This window comes from Canis aureus, chromosome 24, assembly GCF_053574225.1.
Source record: "Canis aureus isolate CA01 chromosome 24, VMU_Caureus_v.1.0, whole genome shotgun sequence".
Taxonomy (NCBI): Eukaryota; Metazoa; Chordata; class Mammalia; order Carnivora; family Canidae; genus Canis; species Canis aureus.
The window spans coordinates 21,488,878-21,507,046 of record NC_135634.1 but is presented as its reverse complement, the minus strand read 5'-3'; the positions used below and the strand labels follow the sequence as shown (position 1 = coordinate 21,507,046).

The following is an 18,169-nucleotide window of genomic DNA, read 5'->3' as shown; positions in this document are numbered from 1 at the left end:
TCTGCTTATAATTCCTACTGTAAATATGGAAAGGAACTTAATTGTATAGCCCTCAGTAAATATATATTGCAACTGAACTAAGAGGTTTGTTTTTAAAGAAAATTGATTAAAAATTATTTTTTGGTTATTTTAATGTAATGTTCTTTTTAAAAAGTACTGCAAAGAGTAAAAAGTATTTGCTTACTTCATTTTATCTAATGAAAATCCTCTTCTCTGAGGTGTAAACACTGTTAACTGGTATCCTCTTATGCTTCCTTTATTTCTTTCATTCCTACGCACTCCATACACTCATATACAATTATATAGAATTTAGATATACATACCTAATGCATACCTTATGCTATGCATACCATTCTGTAACTCTTTTTTTTAAAACTTAACAGTATACATGGAAGTACTTAATTCTTTTCAGTGGCTGCATAGTATTTCTAGTATAGCAATATGACAGTATATTTAACTAGGCCTCTTGATGTATTTAGGTGTTTATATTTTTTTTGCTGTGATGAACATGCTGGGATGAACATCTTTTACCTCCTTTTTGTATCTGATACTGTATCTGTAGGATAAATTTGAAATTCCAGTTGCTCTTTTAAGTGGTATATGAATTTAAAATTTTTACATACTTTGTCAAAAGACTATAAAACAAGGTATGCAAAGACTTATTTCCTTAGATTCTGGCCATCTTTTGTATTTTTTTGATTTTCTCAAGTTACAAAGAGTTTTAATTACTGTTATTATTTTTAAAGTTTTTTATTAATATTTTGTATATATGTTTATTGGCTTATCTTTTCTCCGTCATTTGCTTTTTCAGTCTTTTCTCCACTTCTTATTTTGGCTGCCAGTATTTTTCTTAATGATTTGGAAGAGCTTTTGCATATTTCAGAATTAGCAATCTGTCAATTATGTTGCAGCTATTTTCTTAAATAATTATTACCCTTGATTACGTATTTTGCCAAATGTTTTAAATTTTATATAGTCAACATTGTCAGTGTTTTTTCCTTTGTCACTTAGGGGTTTTGTGTCATGTTTTGAAAGTCCTTCAATCAAAGATTATAGAAAATTAACCTCTGCTTTCTTTGATCATTTTATAATTTAACTTTTTCCTGTTTAAAAATACCATTGACTTGGAATTCTTTTGATGTTAGGAAAGGGGTAGAAATTAAATTCTTTTACTTTCAAGTAGCCAGCTTCAGAGAATGTGTTTGTATATGGTGAATGTGGAAAGAGATGAAAGTCCGTGATGACTTCCAAATTTTCAGCCTGATTTTTTTCCTTTTGTGATTTTTATTTTTGTAGGAAAAAAAGATGTATTTAAAAATAAAGTGATTCACCATCACAGTATCATAAAATATAAAGTATTTCCATTTTTCACTCTTCTTTGGAAATTTCTGTTATTAATTCTGATTTATAGGAGATGCTTCAGTATCAGTCTCTTACATTTTATTTATTATTTTTTTAAAGATTTATTTATTTAATCATGAGAGACATAGAGTCAGACAGAGGGAGAAGCAGGCTCCCTGCAGGGAAGCCCTTTCCGGGATTCTATCCCCAGACCTGGGATCACACCCTGAGCCAAAGGCAGATGCTCAACCACTGAGCCACCCAGGCGTCCCCAGTCTCTTACATTTTAATGTTAGTGTGTACCCTGCACATAATGTGTCAGTTGGCTTGACTGTTTCCTTAAAGTTACAGTCGTTAATTATAGTGAAATTTAAAAATTATAGCCTAAATTTGTTTAAGAACTTGGTTCCCCTCAACCCCAGATGTTCCTGAATGCTTTTATTGGTTAAGAAAAGACTACTATGAAATGTAAATTTTAAAATAAATGATAAATTTTATTTCCCCCTAGATTTTGGACTGGTTTGTACAGATATGTTTGGCCTTGAAACATGTACATGATCGAAAAATTCTTCATCGAGACATAAAGTCACAGGTATGTTTATTCTGTCACTAGTAACTTCTAAATGAATATGAATATTGAGCCAGCATTGTCTTTGCTAAAATTTTTGAACCCAAACCAGTCTGCATAGATTATCTGCTTTCTTCACTGTTCACCCTTCACTGTAATGCTAGAAATCTTTTTTTATATGCATCATGTGTTAGATCTCCTGCCTATTTCCAATATTCTCCTTTCTCTCAAAATGATGGGAAAAACTCGAAAAATAGATACATGAAAAGTCTATTTTGGGGGGATATTGTATGTCTGAAGATGACCTTATTCCTCTCTCTTACTTTGATGATAATTTGAATGTAAACTTCTAGGTTGAAAGTTTGTTTTCCTACAGAATTTTGAAGATATTGGTCATATTTGTCTTTTGTCTTCTGGTGTTACTATTTAGGAATTTAAAGCCATTGATTTCTTATCCTTGTTTTTTTCTTTGGATGACTTTCTTTCCTCATTGTTCTGAGATTTCTCAGGGTTGTGCTTTGGTGAGGTCCAGTTTTTATCTGAGAATGTATATATCCCCTAGAAATGTTCTGGAAATGTTGAGCAATATTTGTTTCTTTTCCTCTTTTTTTTTAATATAGAATATGATTCAGCTTTATTTTTTTAAAGATTTTATTTATTCATGAGAGACAGAGAGAGAGAGAGAGACAGAGACACAGGCAGAGGGAGAACACGCTCCATGCAAGGAGAGAGAGAGAGAGAGAGAAAGAGGCAGAGACACAGGCAGAGGGAGAAGCATGCTCCATGCAAGGAGCCCAGCCTGGGACTCCATCTCAAGACTCCAGGATCACGCCCTGGGCCGAAGGCAGGCACTAAACCACTAAGCCACCCAGGGATCCCCGAGCGATATTTTTTTCAAAAATTATTTCTCTATCACTACCTTCATGGTCTTCTGAATTTTGTTTCTAGACATATATTGGAGCTTCTTAATCTAACCCCCTAAGTACCTTACTTGTTCTTTGACGTTTTATTTGTCTCTTAGTTGCACTCTAGGTGAATTTCTCAGCCAACTTTCCAGTTAACTAAATCCCCTTCTAATTTTGTATAAACTGATACTTACCTATTTACTTTTATTAAAATAGTGACTGTTTTTTCTTAAAATTTCTAAATGGTTTTCCGTATACAACTGTTCTTACTCTGATTGTTTTTTTTTTTTTTTTTTTTTTTTTAAGATTTTATTTACTAGAAAGGCTGTAAAATGTGTCTGGTTCAAGTATCCTGAATGATACAGAGTTTAATTCATGTTCCACAAACTCTTGCTTTTACTGTTTGGTAGAGGACTGGAGTTATGTATTTATGAATGCAAATTATTTGGCCAAATTACAGGAAAATTTTAAGGTCATTTTGTTACAAAACTGTAACGATTTTAATTTAATTTGGGCTAATTAGAATTTTTGGCAGAGTTTTTTTGTTTTGTTTTTGTAATGGAGAGGAAGGTCTGGGTTCATTTTTTTAACGTACTGTTGAGATATATTTCAAATATGGTAACATTCACCCACTGAAAATGTACAGTCAGTGATCTTTAGTATTTCACAGAGTTGTGAAACCATCACCATTCTCTAATTCTAGAACATTTTATCACTCCAAAAAGAAACTCTGTACTATTAGCAATCACTTTCTATTCCCTCTGTACCTACACTCTGGAAACCACTAATCTACTTTCTTTCTCAATGGATTTGGCTATTCTGGACATTTATGTAAATATAATCACATGTGACTTTGTGTATTTTAAATAGATTGTCTTCTGTTGCTGATGAATTGTAATAGTTCGTTATTCTGATACAAATTCTTTGTCAGATAAATAATTTGCAGGTATTTTCTCCAGTCTTGTGGGTTCTCTGTTAATTTTGATGGTCTTCTTTGAATAAAAGTTTTTATTTTTGGTGAAGTCCACTTTATCTGTTTTCTTTTTCTTTTTTTTTTTTTTTTTTTTGCTTGTGCTTTTGGTGTCACATTTAAGAAACCACTGCCCAGTCCAATGACATGAAGATATATTCCTATATATTCCTTCAGGAGTCCTATAGTTCTAGTTTCTATACTTAACCCATTTTGAATTAATTTTTGTGTATGGTATGTGATAGGGATCTACATTCTTTTGTATGTGTATATCCAGTTATTGCAGCGCTTTTGTAAACTAGATTCACTTTAATGGAAAGAGTTGTCAACTCAGAACTGGACTGTAACAGTACTTCTATTTTTTTCATCTCTTTAACAGAATATATTTTTAACGAAAGATGGGACAATACAACTGGGAGATTTTGGAATCGCTAGAGTACTTAATAGGTAACATATCAGTTTTAAACTTTGTTTTGACATAATGTCCATGATGGTACATGTGTGATAATTTTGAATATCTTTTAGTATATTAAGCTTGTCTAATAATTCCCTTTTTGTTCTAGTACTGTGGAGCTGGCTAGAACTTGCATAGGGACCCCATACTACTTGTCACCTGAAATTTGTGAAAACAAACCTTACAACAATAAAAGGTATTTAAAATGATATTCATTACATATATTTCCTTTAAATCTTCCTGTTAAATTTACTAACCTTCAGAATATTAATCTAAAGTCATTAATACACATACGTATATGTAAATATATACCATACACCCATATAATGAGGATTACAAAAAAGTTATTTTACTATCTTACTAAAGGAACTTTAGAAAATTTCACTTTATTATTTATTTATTTGTTTATTGATTTATTTAAGTAATCTCTCTTCCCCATGTGGGACTTGAACTCATGACCTCAAGATCAAAAGTTGCATACTTTTCTGACTGAGCCAGCCAGGCACTAGAAAAGTTTGACTTTATTATTTAAATTATTAGAGTACTTTTGGTCTTTGTAATAATCACTTCCTATCGTATTATAATAGTTAATATTTATTGAACACTTACTATATGCCAGGCACTGTTTGAATGCTTCCTATGTGTTGACTCCTTTAATCTTTATAATAACCTGTGAATTGTAGGTATTCATTATTGTTTCTTTCCCTTGTAAGAAAGCCAAATAGAGAGGGGTAAAGCAACTTGAAAGTAAGTCCCAGGTGTCTGGATCCCAAGCCCAAATCCCTAATAATTGTACTGTAGCTAACAGATTGTGTCAGGTGAGTGGGATGAGGAATTCTGCCACTGAATTCCATTTACCCTTTATTTTCTCTCTTTCTAATTAAAATATCCTAGCCGAGAAATGTTGATCTTTTTTTTTATTTTTATTTTTTTTTTATTTTTATTTATTTATGATAGTCACACAGAGAGAGAGAGAGCGAGGCAGAGACACAGGCAGAGGGAGAAGCAGGCTCCATGCACCGGGAGACTGACGTGGGATTCGATCCCGGGTCTCCAGGATCGCGCCCTGGGCTAAAGGCAGGTGCCAAACCGCTGCACCATCCAGGGATCCCGAAATGTTGATCTTAAATTTGAAAGCACCCACTGGAGCTAAAAGGAAGAAAGTCATAGCTTTTTTTGAGAGTGGGAAGGAAGTTGTATTTAAAACCTGAGCAGTTGAGGCAGAGAATATCATCCTAGCAGTGTTATTTTTTTAGGTTTATTTATTTGAGAGAGAGAGAGAGAGAGAGCACGCGCGCGCGCAAGCACGTGTCTGCGCCTGTAAGCAGGGGGAGGGGCAGCGGGAGAGGGATAATGAGAATCCCAAGCAGGCTGCCTGCTGAGCATGGGCCCAACTCAGGCCTCCATCCCAGGAAGCAGAGGTCATGACCTGAGCTAAAACCAAGAGTTGGATGCTCAACCTGCTGAGTCACGGAGGCACACCCCTGCCCCCTCCAATGTACTTTTTAAATGATTTTAAATTACAATGATCATGGACACCTGAATGGTTCAGTGGTTGAGTATCTGCCTTTGACTCTGGTCTTGATCCCGGGGTCCTGGGATTGAGTTCTGCATCAAGCTCCCCGCCTAGAGCCTGTTTTTCCCTTTGCCTGTGTTTCTGCCTCTCTCGCTCTCTGTCGCTCATGAATAAATAAAATCTTAAAATAAATAAATAAATTACAGTGATCAGTCTAGTTCATGGAATGTATTCTTAGTAGATATTCTTAGGAGGAGTAGCATTTTTTTGAGCTAAACTAATTTTACATTTTAATGCTATTTTTGTTTCTAATGGATAAGTCAACTATGAAAAAAATCAGTCTTTAGGAATGGATTTAATCACTCTTTGGAGAATTTTATATAAAATTAATTTTGTGGGGAACATGGTTTAAAAAGGTCATTGTCAATACTAAATAAGTATTAAACTTAATTGCATTTACTTTTCTTACAAGTTGAATCTTGAAACTAGATTTTGGGGGTTAAAGGGTTTATATTTGTAGTTTTTCATGAGTTTGGTTGAAGATAACCTTGAGATTTCAATATTGGATTTTATTCTTTTCCAAGAAGTTCAACTTTGGCGATCGGTGGTTTTTGTTGATTACTACCACTGTATCTCTGAACTATGTCTTTTATTTTTTTCTTTTAAAAATGGAAATAGTATTTTTTAATTATATAAATATGTTTAAGATAAAAGAGAGGAACTGTAAAGAAGATAGTATAAGTCCTTAAAGTAAGATCGAATAATTAATATATTTACCTTACGTAATATTTTAGTAGGCTGTCATCAGCTTATTTCAGATTTAATTTTACTAAATTAATGTTTTCTTGTTTGTCATTAAACCAGTGTTTAGTTTTTATAATACTCTTTATTTTTTTTGTATATTTTTTTATTGGAGTTCGATTTGCCAACATATAGCATAACACCCAGTGCTCGTCCTGTCAAGTGCCCCCGTCAGTGCCTGTCACCGAGTCACCCCAATCCCCTGCCCACCTCCCTTTCCCCTACCCCTTGTTTGTTTCCCAGAGTTAGGTATCTCTCATGTTCTGTCACCCTCACTCATATTTCCCACTCGTTCTCTCCTTTCCTCTTTGTTCCCTTTCACTATTTTTTATATTCCCCAAATGAATGAGACCATATAATGTTTGTCCTTCTCTGATTGACTTATTTCACTCAGCATAATACTCTCCAGTTACATCCACGTTAAAACAAATGGTGGGTATTTGTCGTTTCTAATGGCTGAGTAATATTCCATTGTATACATATACACATCTTTTTATCCATTCATCTTTCGATGGACACCAAGGCTCCTTCCACAGTTTGGCTATTGTGGACATTGCTGCTATAAAATTTGGGGGGAAGGTGCCCTGCTGTTTCACTGCATCTGTATCTTTGGGGTAAATCCCCAGCAGTGCAATTGCTGGGTCGTAGGGCAGATCTATTTTTAACTCTTTGAGGAACCTCCACACAGCTTTCCAGAGTGGCTGTACCAGTTCACATTCCCACCAACATTGCAAGAGGGTTCCCCTTTCTCCACATCCTCTCCAACATTTGTTGTTTCTTGTCTTGTAAATTTTCCCCATTCTCAATGGGGTGAGGTGGTATCTCATTGTGGTTTTGATTTGCATTTCCCTGATGGCAAGTGATGCAGAGCATTTTCTCATGTGCTTGTTGGCCATGTGTATGTCTTCTTTGGTGAAATGTCTGTTCTTTTGTCCATTTCATGATTGGATTGTTTGTTTCTTGGGTGTTGAGTCTGATAAGTTCTTTATACATCTTGGATACTAGCCCTTTTTCTTGTATTTCATTTGCAAATATCTTCTCTCATTCTTTAGATTGTCTTTTAGTTTTGTTGACTGTTTCTTTTGCTGTGCAGAAGCTTTTTATCTTAACTAAGTCCCAATAATTCATTTTTGCTTTTGTTTCCCTTCCCTTCATACATGTATCTTGCAAGAAGTTACTGTGGCCAAGTTCAAAAAGGGTGTTGTCTGTGTTCCCCTCTAGGATTTTGATGGATTCTTGTCCCACATTTAGATCTTTCATCCATTTTGAGTTTAACTTTGTGTATGGTATAAGAGAATGGTCTAGTTTCATTCTTCTGCATGTGGCTGTCCAATTTTCCCAGCACAATTTATTGAAGAGACTGTCTTTCTTCCAGTGGATAGTCTTTCCTGCTTTGTCGAATATTAGTTGGCCATAGAGTTGAAGGTCCACTTCTGGATTCTCTATTCTGTTCCATTGATCTATGTGTCTGTTTTTGTGCCAGTACCGTACTCTCTTGATCACAGTTTTGTAGTACAACTTGAAATCTGGCATTGTGATGCTCCCGGCTCTGGTTTTCTTTTTCAATATTCCCCTGGCTATTTGGGGTCTTTTCTGATGCCACACAAATCTTAAGATGATTTGTTTCAACTCTGTAAAGAAAGTCCATGGTATTTTGATAGGGATTGCATTAAATGTGTAAATTGCCCTGGGTAGCATTGACATTTTCACAATATTATTTCTCCAATCCATGAGCATGGAATATTTTTGCATCTCTTTGTGTCTTCCTCAGTTTCTTTCAGAAGTGTTCTGTAGTTTTTAGGGTATAGATCCTTTACCTCTTTGGTTAGGTTTATTCTTAGGTATCTTACTTTTGGTGCAATTATAAATGGGATTGACTCCTTAGTTTCTCTTTCTTCAGTCTCATTGTTAGTGTATAGAAATGCCACTGACTTCTGGGCTTAGTATCCTGCCACACTGCCGAATTGCTGTATGAGTTCTAGCAATCTTGGGGTGTAGTCTTTTGGGTTTTCTATATACAGTATCATGTCATCTGCAAGAGCGAGAGTTTGACTTCTTTTTTGCCATTTTTTTTGAATGCCTTTTATTTCTTTTTGTTGTCTGATTGCTGAGGCTAGGACTTCTAGTATTGTATTGAATAGCAGTGGTGAGAGTGGACATCCCTGTCATGTTCCTGATTTTAGGGGAAATGCTCTCAATGTTACCCCATTGAGAATGATATTTGCTGTGGGCTTTTTGTAGATGGCTTTTAAGATGCTGAGGAATGTTCCTTCTGTCCCTACACAGAAGAGTTTTGATCAGGAATGTATGCTGTATTTTGTCAAATGCTTTCTCTGCATCTATTGAGAGGATCATATGGTTCTTGTTTTTTTCGTTGTTGATATCTATCACATTGACTGCTGCTGTTGAACCAGCCTTGTATCCCTGGGATAAATCACACTTGGTCATGGTGAATAATCTTCTTAATGTACTGTTGGATCCTATTGGCTAGTATCTTTTTTTTTTTTTTTTTTTTTTTTAATTTATTTATGATAGTCACAGAGAGAGAGAGAGAGAGAGGCAGAGACACAGGCAGAGGGAGAAGCAGGCTCCATGCACCGGGAGCCTGATGTGGGATTCGATCCCGGGTCTCCAGGATCGCGCCCTGGGCCAAAGGCAGGCGCCAAACCGCTGCGCCACCCAGGGATCCCTATTGGCTAGTATCTTGTTGAGAATTTTTGCATCCATGTTCATCAGGGATATTGGTCTGTAATTCTCCTTTTTGGTGGGGTCTTTGTCTGGTTTTGGAATTAAGGTGATGCTGGCCTCATAGAATGAGTTTGGAAGTACTCCATCCCTTTCTATCTTTCAGAACTGGTTTAGTAGAATAGATATTGTTTCTTCTTTAAAAGTTTGAGAGAATTCCCCTGGGAAGCCATCTGGCCCTGGATTTTTGTGTCTTGGGAGTTTTTTGATGACTGCTTCAATTTCCTCCTTGGTTATTGGCCTGTTCAGGTTTTCTGTTTCTTCCTGTTCCAGTTTTGGTAGTTTGTGGTTTTCCAGAAATGTGTCCATTTCTTCTAGATTGCCTAATTTATTGGCGTATAGCTGTTCAGAATATGTTTTTAAAATTGTTTGTATTTCCTTGGTATTGATTGTGATCTCTCCTTTTTCATTCATGATTTAATTAATTAGAGTCTTTTCTCTTTTGTTTTTAATAAAGCTGGCTAATGGTTTATCTATCTTATGAATTCTTTCAAAGAACCGACTCCTGGTTTCTATTTCATTGGGTTCTGCTCAAATCTTTATTAACTCTCTTCTGTTTGGTGTAGGTTTTATTTGCTGTTCTTTCTCCAGTTCCTTTAGGTACAAGGTTAGCTTGTGTATTTGAGTTTTTTCCAATTTTTTGAGGGATGCTTGTATTGCGATGTGTTTGCCTCTCAGGACTGCTTTTGCTGTATCCCAAAGATTTTGAACGGTTGTATCTTCATTCTCATTAGTTTCCATGGATCTTTTTTTTTTTTTTTTTTTTAATTTTTTTTTTTTTAAAGGTTATTCTTTTTTTTTTTTTTTTTTAAGATTTTATTTATTTATTCATGATAGTCACAGAGAGAGAGAGAGAGGCAGAGACACAGGCAGAGGGAGAAGCAGGCTCCATGCACCGGGAGCCCGATGTGGGATTCGATCCCGGGTCTCCAGGATCGCGCCCTGGGCCAAAGGCAGGCGCCAAACCGCTGCGCCACCCAGGGATCCCTCCATGGATCTTTTTAATTCTTCTCTAATTTCTTGGTTGACCTTTTCATCTTTTACCAGGATGCTCTTTAACCTCCTGAGTTTCTTCCAAATTTCTTCTTGTGATTGAGTTCAAGTTTCAAAGCATTATGGTCTGAAAATATGCAGGGGACAATTCCAGTCTTTTGGTATTGGTGGAGACCTGATTTGTGACCCAGTATGTGGTCTATTCTGGAGAAAGTTCCATGTGCACTTGAGAAGAATGTGTATTCAGTAGTGTTTGGATGTAAAGTTCTATAAATATCTGTGAAATCCATATGGTCCAGCGTTTCATTTAAAGCTCTTGATTCTTTGGAGGTGTTGTGCTTAGAACATCTGTCATTTGCAGAAAGCTCCATGTTGAAATCTCCCAGTATTAGTGTATTATTAACTAAGTATGTCTTAACTTTGGTTATTAATTGATATACTTGGCAGCTCCCACATTAGGGGCATAAATATTCATGATTGTTAGGTCCTCTTATTGGATAGATCCTTGAAGTATGATATAGTGTCCCTCTTCATCTCTTACTTACAGTCTTTGGGATAAACTTTATCTGATATGAGGATGGCTACCCCTGCTTTCTTTTGAGGACCATTTGAATGGTAAACGGCTCTCCAACCTTTCATTTTCAGGCTGGAGGTATCCTTAGGTCTAAAATGAGGCTCTTGTAGACAGCAAATAGATGGGTCTTGCTTTTTTATCCAGTCTGAAACCTTGCGTCTTTTGATGGGCTCGTTTAGCCCACTCACGTTCAGATTTACTCTTGAAAGATATGAATTTAGTGTCATCATAATACCTATTCAGTCCCTGTTTTTGTGGATTATTTCTTTGGGCATCCTCTTTGTTTACAGAGCCCCCCTTAATATTTCTTGCAGAGCTGATTTGGTGGTCACGTAGTCTTTCAGTTTCTGCCTATCTTGGAAGCTCTCTATCTCTCCTCCTATTCTGAATGAGAGCCTTGCTAGATAAAGTATTCTTGACTGCATGTTCTTCTCATTTAGGACCTGAATATATCCTGCCAGCCCGTTCTGGCCTGCCAGGTCTCTGTGGAGAGGTCTGCTGTTAATCTAATATTTCTCCTCATATAAGTTAGGGATATCTTGTCTCTTGCTGCTTTAAAGATTTTCTATCTTTGGAATTCGCAAGTTTCACTATTAAATGTCAGGGTGTTGAACGGTTTTTATTGATTTTAGGAGAGGATCTCTCTGTCTCCTGGATCTGAATGCCTGTTTCTCTCCCCAAATTAGGGAAGTTCTTAGCTATGATTTGTTCAAATATGCTTTCTGGTCCTCTGTCCCTTTTGGCACCCTCCAGAACTCCAATTAAACGTAGATTTTTCCTTCTGAGGCTGTCATTTATTTCCCTTAACCTTTCCTCATGATCTTTTAATTGTTTTTTTCTTCTTCCTCAGCTTCCTTCCTTGCCATCAACTTGTCTTCTATGTCACTCACTTGTTCTTCTACCTCATTAACCCTCGTCATTAGGACCTCTAGTTTGGATTGCATCTCATTAATTGATTTTTTAATTTCGGCCTGATTCGGTCTAAATTCTACAGTCATGAAGCCTCTTGAATCCTTTATGCTTTTTTCCAGAGCCACCAGTAGCTTTATAATTGTGCTCCTGAATTGGCTTTCTGACAGCGAATTGTAATCCAAATTCTGTAACTCTGTGGCAGAGAGTACTGTTTCGGATTCTTTTGTGGTGAGCTCTTCTTTCTAGTCATTTTGCTCAGTGTAGAGTGTCTAAAAACAAGTTGTACTTGTTAGAAGCGCAAACTCTTCTCTTTGTAGCTAGTGTTCCAGCTGTTCTCTCTTTAAATCTCAGGTCGAATTCACAGGTTTTTCAGGATGATTTGAAAGTTACCTAGATAAGTTGGTGGGGCCAGGTGACTTGGGGATCCTACTCCTCCGCTATCTTGCCCTGTCCCCTCTATAATACTCTTTAAAGTCATAGTATTTTGTAATTGAATAAAATAACAATGAGTATTCATGGAATTTGCTGATTTTGTTGTTTTAAAGATTACATTTCTTTAATAAAACTTTAATTGCTTGGGCAACTGCTGTTTTTCTAATCTGGGATAGCTACTTTTATTATTATTATTTTTTGTCGGGTTATAATTTGATTATAGTTGAAATTTTGAGTTTTAAAGGATATATTTTATGGAACATATATTTTTGAAAAGCATTTTCATGCTCCTTTTGTTTCCTTTAACTGAAAAAAATTTTTAAGTAAACTCTGATACTTAGAGAAAATTTCTCTTTTTTCCCTTTCTAGTGATATTTGGGCTCTGGGGTGTGTCCTATATGAGATGTGCACACTTAAACATGCAGTAAGTAGAAGTTTCAGAAATATTTTAAAAATTATGTCCTGAAGTACGTGTAATATTTCTGTTATTTAAAAATCACATGGTATCTTTCAGATTGTATTCTCTTGTATTAGAAATTGTCAGTTTTTAAAGTTCTCATCTTTTCTCAAGTATAAATTTAAATTGATTTTCCCATAACATATATGCATATATTACATACATACATTATATACTTGTTATTATAATACATATGTCATATTTTTTTCCAGGAATTTTTTAAGATTTATTTATTTTGAGGAGACAGAATCTCCAGCAGACTCCCTGCTCATTGAAGAGCTGGAATGGGGACTTGGTACCATGATCTGAGTCATGACCTAAGCCGAAATCAAGAATTGGACAGTTAACCAACTGAGCCAGCAAGGCATCCCCCCAGAAAATTTTCTAGTGACAAAAATAAACTTGCTATCTTTTTAATGTTACATTTACATGTGAATTTGATATTTTAACTTAACAATTTTTGTTTCATCTTAGCAATTTTTCTCAAAACACCCAGAGTATTTGGATTGAATTCTATTTGAGTTTGGAATTGAAATTAAAGAATATTTTTCAACATATTTATCTAGGGATTTTATCAGTTCAAATACTCTTTAATTAAAACTTTAATTTTGGGGCAAATGGATAGCTGAATTGGTTAGATGTCCAACTCTTGATTTCAACTCAGGTCATGATCTTAGCATGGTGATTGAGGTATGATCCAGCCCCGTGTTGGGCTCCATGCTCAGCAGGGAGTCTTCTTCCCCCACATGAGCATGCTTTAAGTATGTGTGCACTCTCTCTCTCTCAAATAAATCTTTAAAGAAATTATTTTTTTTATTTGAGACTTTGTTGAGCTGGCACATAATACATCCAAAAGTTTTGTCTTAAAGTTGGATTTTAATCCCTTTCCATTTCAAAATTTTACTTTTTAAAAATCCTCCCTTGAGGGTGCCTGAGTGGCCCAGTCAGTTAAGCATCTGACTCTTGATTTCAGCTCAGGTCATGATCTCGGGATGGTAAGATAGAGCCCTTCAATGAAGGGCTCCTTGATGGGCATGGCATGAGCCTGCTTGAGATTCTCTCTCCATCTCCCTTTGCACAGACTCCTGCCATGTGCCCATATGTTGGATTGCTCTCTTTAACAACAACAAAAAATGCCCTATTAAACAATAATGTATTTTCATTACAGAAAACTTAAGAAAATAGATAAAAATATAAAGAAGTGAATGAGTACCAAAAGCGTTTCTTCCAATTGCTGATGAGTACCTGTAATATTTTGTGTCCTTCCAGGCTTTCTTCTAGATTGATTTGTGAAATGAGGGTTTTGGGGGCAGCCCTGGTGGCTTAGTGGTTTAGTGCCACCTTCAGCCCGGGCGTGATCCTGGAGACCCAGGATCGAGTCCCACATCAGGCTCCCTGCATGGAGTCTGCTTCTCCCTCTGCCTGTGTCTCTGCCTCTCTCTCTCTCTCTCTCTGTCTCTCATGAATAAATAAATAAAATCTTAAAAAAAAAAAAAAAAAGAAATGAGTGTTTTTTCCTCTCTGCAGTTTATATTGTATAAGTTCTGCAGACTTTTTTTATTGCTTCATATTATTTGGGGGATATTTTTTCTTTGTTGTGTTTTTTTCTTGGCTGCGTACTCGTTTTCTGTATTGCCTTACAAGAGTGTAGATTGCCAAAGTTATGTGCAATGGATTATTAGATTTTCAGATTATTTGAAGAAATTGGTCAGTTTTTTGACATAGTTATTTTAGGACTAAGTCAGTGTATTTTCTTTCATTTTTTTCATCTATGTTCTGTTATCATTGCTTCTGGATTTTGGAATTATTTACTCATAAGTAGACACATGAAAATAAGTAATTCACTAACCTTTATGAAAAGTTTGTCAGCTGAGAGACCGTGAAAAATCGTTGTAGTGAAGGTAATCTATAATTATGCATTTAGAATTCCATCTGGGTACTTGGATATTTTTAGACTACTGAATTGTAGTCAGACTTTAATATGCTGAATAATCATATTTTAAATGTCTAGGGAAGTTCAAGGCTTAGCAGAACTTTTTTATGCTTGGTACAATCGCCAATACCTAATTTACAGCATGTTTTGTTAATGTGTATATTAAGAACATGTTGACAATGTAGAACCCGTTCTATACAATTTTAGCAGAGATGTCAAAAGCTTAATTTTATTTACTTTCAAAATGAAATCTTTAGATTTTAAACTGCCCTATGGCCGTTGGTCTTCCTTTTCTTTCTTTCTTTCTTCTTTCTTTCTTTCTTCTTTCTTTCTTTCTTTCTTTCTTTCTTTCTTTCTTTCTTTCTTTCTTTCTTTCTTTCTTTCTAATATTTTATTTATTTATTTATTCATGAGAAGGACAGAGAGAGAGGCAGAGACACAGGCAGAGGGAGAAGCAGGCTCCATGCTGGAGCCCAACATGGGCCTCGATCCCGGGACTCCAGAATCACGCCCCCCAGCCCGAAGGCAGGCACTAAACCGCTGAGACACCCAGGGATCTCCGGTCTTCTCTTTTTTAACTTCAGTTAGAGTTTATATTGTGTTACTCCTAAAATATACTATTTCCATTGATATGACTTACATTCCCCTTTGGAATATTTGCCACATTGCTTCATGTGTGGCTTTTGGGAACATCACACACTTAAAAATAATAATGAGCAGTGAAGAAAAGAAATTAATACCTTCTTTTTTTCCCCCTAAGATTTATTTATTTGAGAGGGATAGGGCCCATGTGCACAAGTTGGGTGAGGGGACAGAGGGAGAGAATCTCAGGCAGACTCCCTACTGAGCTTGGAGCCTGATGCAGGACTTTATCTCACAACCCATGAGATCATGACCTGAGCCAAAATCAAGAGTCAGACACGTAACCTTCTGAGCCACCCAAGTGCTCTAATACTTTGATTCATTATATTTTTCCCAGGTACTTTTTGTTTTGTAGTCTTGTTCCATTTACTGCAACAGGGGCATAGGTAGGCAGGTCTTAAGTGAAGACTACAAGGTTTGTTTTCATCTTTATTATTATTATGTTCTTATAAAATCCTTAATATCTTTATTCTATCTTGCAGTGTTTTGAATAAATAAAAATCTTAGAGTAAGCTATAATGTTTTATGAGGACTGATATTCTCTTAAATATGTTTATTAATAACCAAGTGAACTTTGTTCTGAAGAAATATGCTAAAAAAGGAACATATGCTGATTAAAATATTTGTAAGAGGATTGTATTTCTGTTCTATAGGAAAAGGACTATTTCTCATTGTTTATTCCTATTTTCAATTTATGTGTGTTTCATATATGTTAATTTATTTTCTGGATTTTAGTTCGAAGCTGGCAATATGAAAAACCTGGTACTGAAGATAATATCTGGATCTTTTCCACCTGTATCTTTACATTATTCTTATGATCTCCGCAATTTACTCTCTCAGTTATTTAAAAGAAATCCTAGGGATAGACCATCAGTCAACTCCATATTGGAGAAAGGTTTTATAGCCAAACGCATTGAAAAGTTTCTCTCACCTCAGGTATGTTTGTTTGTTTGTTTGTTTAACTTTAGAACAGTACGGTTATGATGCTTAACTAGGACATAACCTATGTTTTGAGGAGAGCACATCACAATTCTGGGAGAATTAGATGCTTTTTTTCAGATGACACTGGAGTCACCTTTCTTTCCATTCTCATATTTTTCCTCTTTGGATTTGTGTTCTGGTTGTGAATCTGTAGGAGGGAAAACATTCCTCCTGTGTTTTCTCTTAACACTTACTGAACTTCTTATCCTTCTGATCACTAAATGTGTGGTAGTTTTTCCCACACCAAGGACTTCTGCAACACAGCTGGGTGTCCTACAGTTTAGTTCAGTTCTGGCACTACCTGGAAATATAGATCATCAGATCCCAAAATCAGATGAAGGAGTGCATACGGCAAGGTCTGAAAGGGTCTTGGGTACAGGAGCTTCTGTTCCAGTGAAACTGGGATGTGTTAGCCTGCTGGCATGTTTACCAACACAGTCCAGTCCTGTTCTTCAATATTTTATGGAAGCTTTCTTACATAGACACGATTGATTAAATTATTGGCTCTTAGTGTTTGACTCAATCACTAGTCCCTTTCCTCTCAAGGGGAGTAGTGAAGCTGAAAGTTCCAGCCCTCTAATCGTGTGGTAGATTTCCTTGGCAATCAGCTTCCATCCATAGGGGCTTTCTAGATATCACTTTATTAACATAAATTCAGGGGTAGTTGAAAGAGATTCAGGAATAAGAAAGACACCTTTATTCTCTTACCATTTAGTTACTTTAAGGGTTTTAGGAGCTGTGTTTGCCAGGAACTGGCATCAAATGTGTATTTCTTATTCTAAATCACAATATCAGAAAATCATTCCTTTGTCTTTGGTTTTTTTTGTTTTGCTTTCCAATTTTTTTTATCATGGTAAAATATACACAACATAAAATATTCGTCTTAGCCATTTTTGAGTGTGCAATTCAGTGATATTAAATAGATTTTCACTGCTGTGCAGTTAATACCAGCATTCATCTTTACAACTCTTCATCTTGTAAAACAAACTCAGTCCCCCCCTTTTTTTTTTTGAAAGTGACTTAATGCTTTATTTTGTAAGAAAATATCTTTTTTTTTAGATTTCTTTTTTTTATTTTATTTTATTTTTTTTAATTTTTTATTGGTGTTCAATTTACCAACATACAGAATAACCCCCAGTGCCCGTCACCCATTCACTCCCACCCCCCGCCCTCCTCCCCTTCTCCACCCCTAGTTCGTTTCCCAGAGTTAGCAGTCTTTACGTTCTGTCTCCCTTTCTGATATTTCCCACACATTTCTTCTCCCTTCCCTTATATTCCCTTTCACTATTATTTATATTCCCCAAATGAATGAGAACATATAATGTTTGTCCTTCTCCGATTGACTTATTTCACTCAGCATAATACCCTCCAGTTCCATCCGCGTTGAAGCAAATGGTGGGTATTTGTCATTTCTAATAGCTGAGTAATATTCCATTGTATACATAGACCACATCTTCTTTATCCACTCATCTTTCGATGGACACCAAGGCTCCTTCCACAGCTTGGCTATTGTGGCCATTGCTGCTATAAACATCGGGGTGCAGGTGTCCCGGCGTTTCATTGCATCTGTATCTTTGGGGTAAATCCCCAACAGTGCAATTGCTGGGTCGTAGGGCAGGTCTATTTTTAACTCTTTGAGGAACCTCCACACAGCTTTCCAGAGTGGCTGCACCAGTTCACATTCCCACCAACAGTGTAAGAGGGTTCCCTTTTCTCCGCATCCTCTCCAACATTTGTTGTTTCCTGCCTTGTTAATTTTCCCCATTCTCACTGGTGTGAGGTGGTATCTCATTGTGGTTTTGATTTGTATTTCCCTGATGGCAAGTGATGCAGAGCATTTTCTCATGTGCATGTTGGCCATGTCTATGTCTTCCTCTGTGAGATTTCTGTTCATGTCTTTTGCCCATTTCATGATTGGATTGTTTGTTTCTTTGGTGTTGAGTTT

The 18,169-nt window shown here is 36.1% G+C and overlaps 1 protein-coding gene across 17 annotated transcripts in view; it reads left to right on the top strand.

Moving 5' to 3' along the window:
- NEK1 (NIMA related kinase 1) overlaps positions 1-18,169 on the top strand; it is a 230,825-nt gene that overhangs the window by 37,340 nt on the left and 175,316 nt on the right. For all 17 annotated transcript variants that reach the window (XR_013363014.1, XM_077868525.1, XM_077868526.1 and 14 more), the window contains exons 6-10: positions 1,850-1,933; positions 4,164-4,231; positions 4,348-4,434; positions 12,581-12,635; positions 15,979-16,179. Coding sequence is in view for 16 of the 17 variants with exons in the window: in XM_077868525.1 (XP_077724651.1) it covers positions 1,850-1,933; positions 4,164-4,231; positions 4,348-4,434; positions 12,581-12,635; positions 15,979-16,179 (495 nt within the window). In the remaining variant the exon portion in view is untranslated. The remainder of the gene's footprint in view (positions 1-1,849; positions 1,934-4,163; positions 4,232-4,347; positions 4,435-12,580; positions 12,636-15,978; positions 16,180-18,169) is intronic.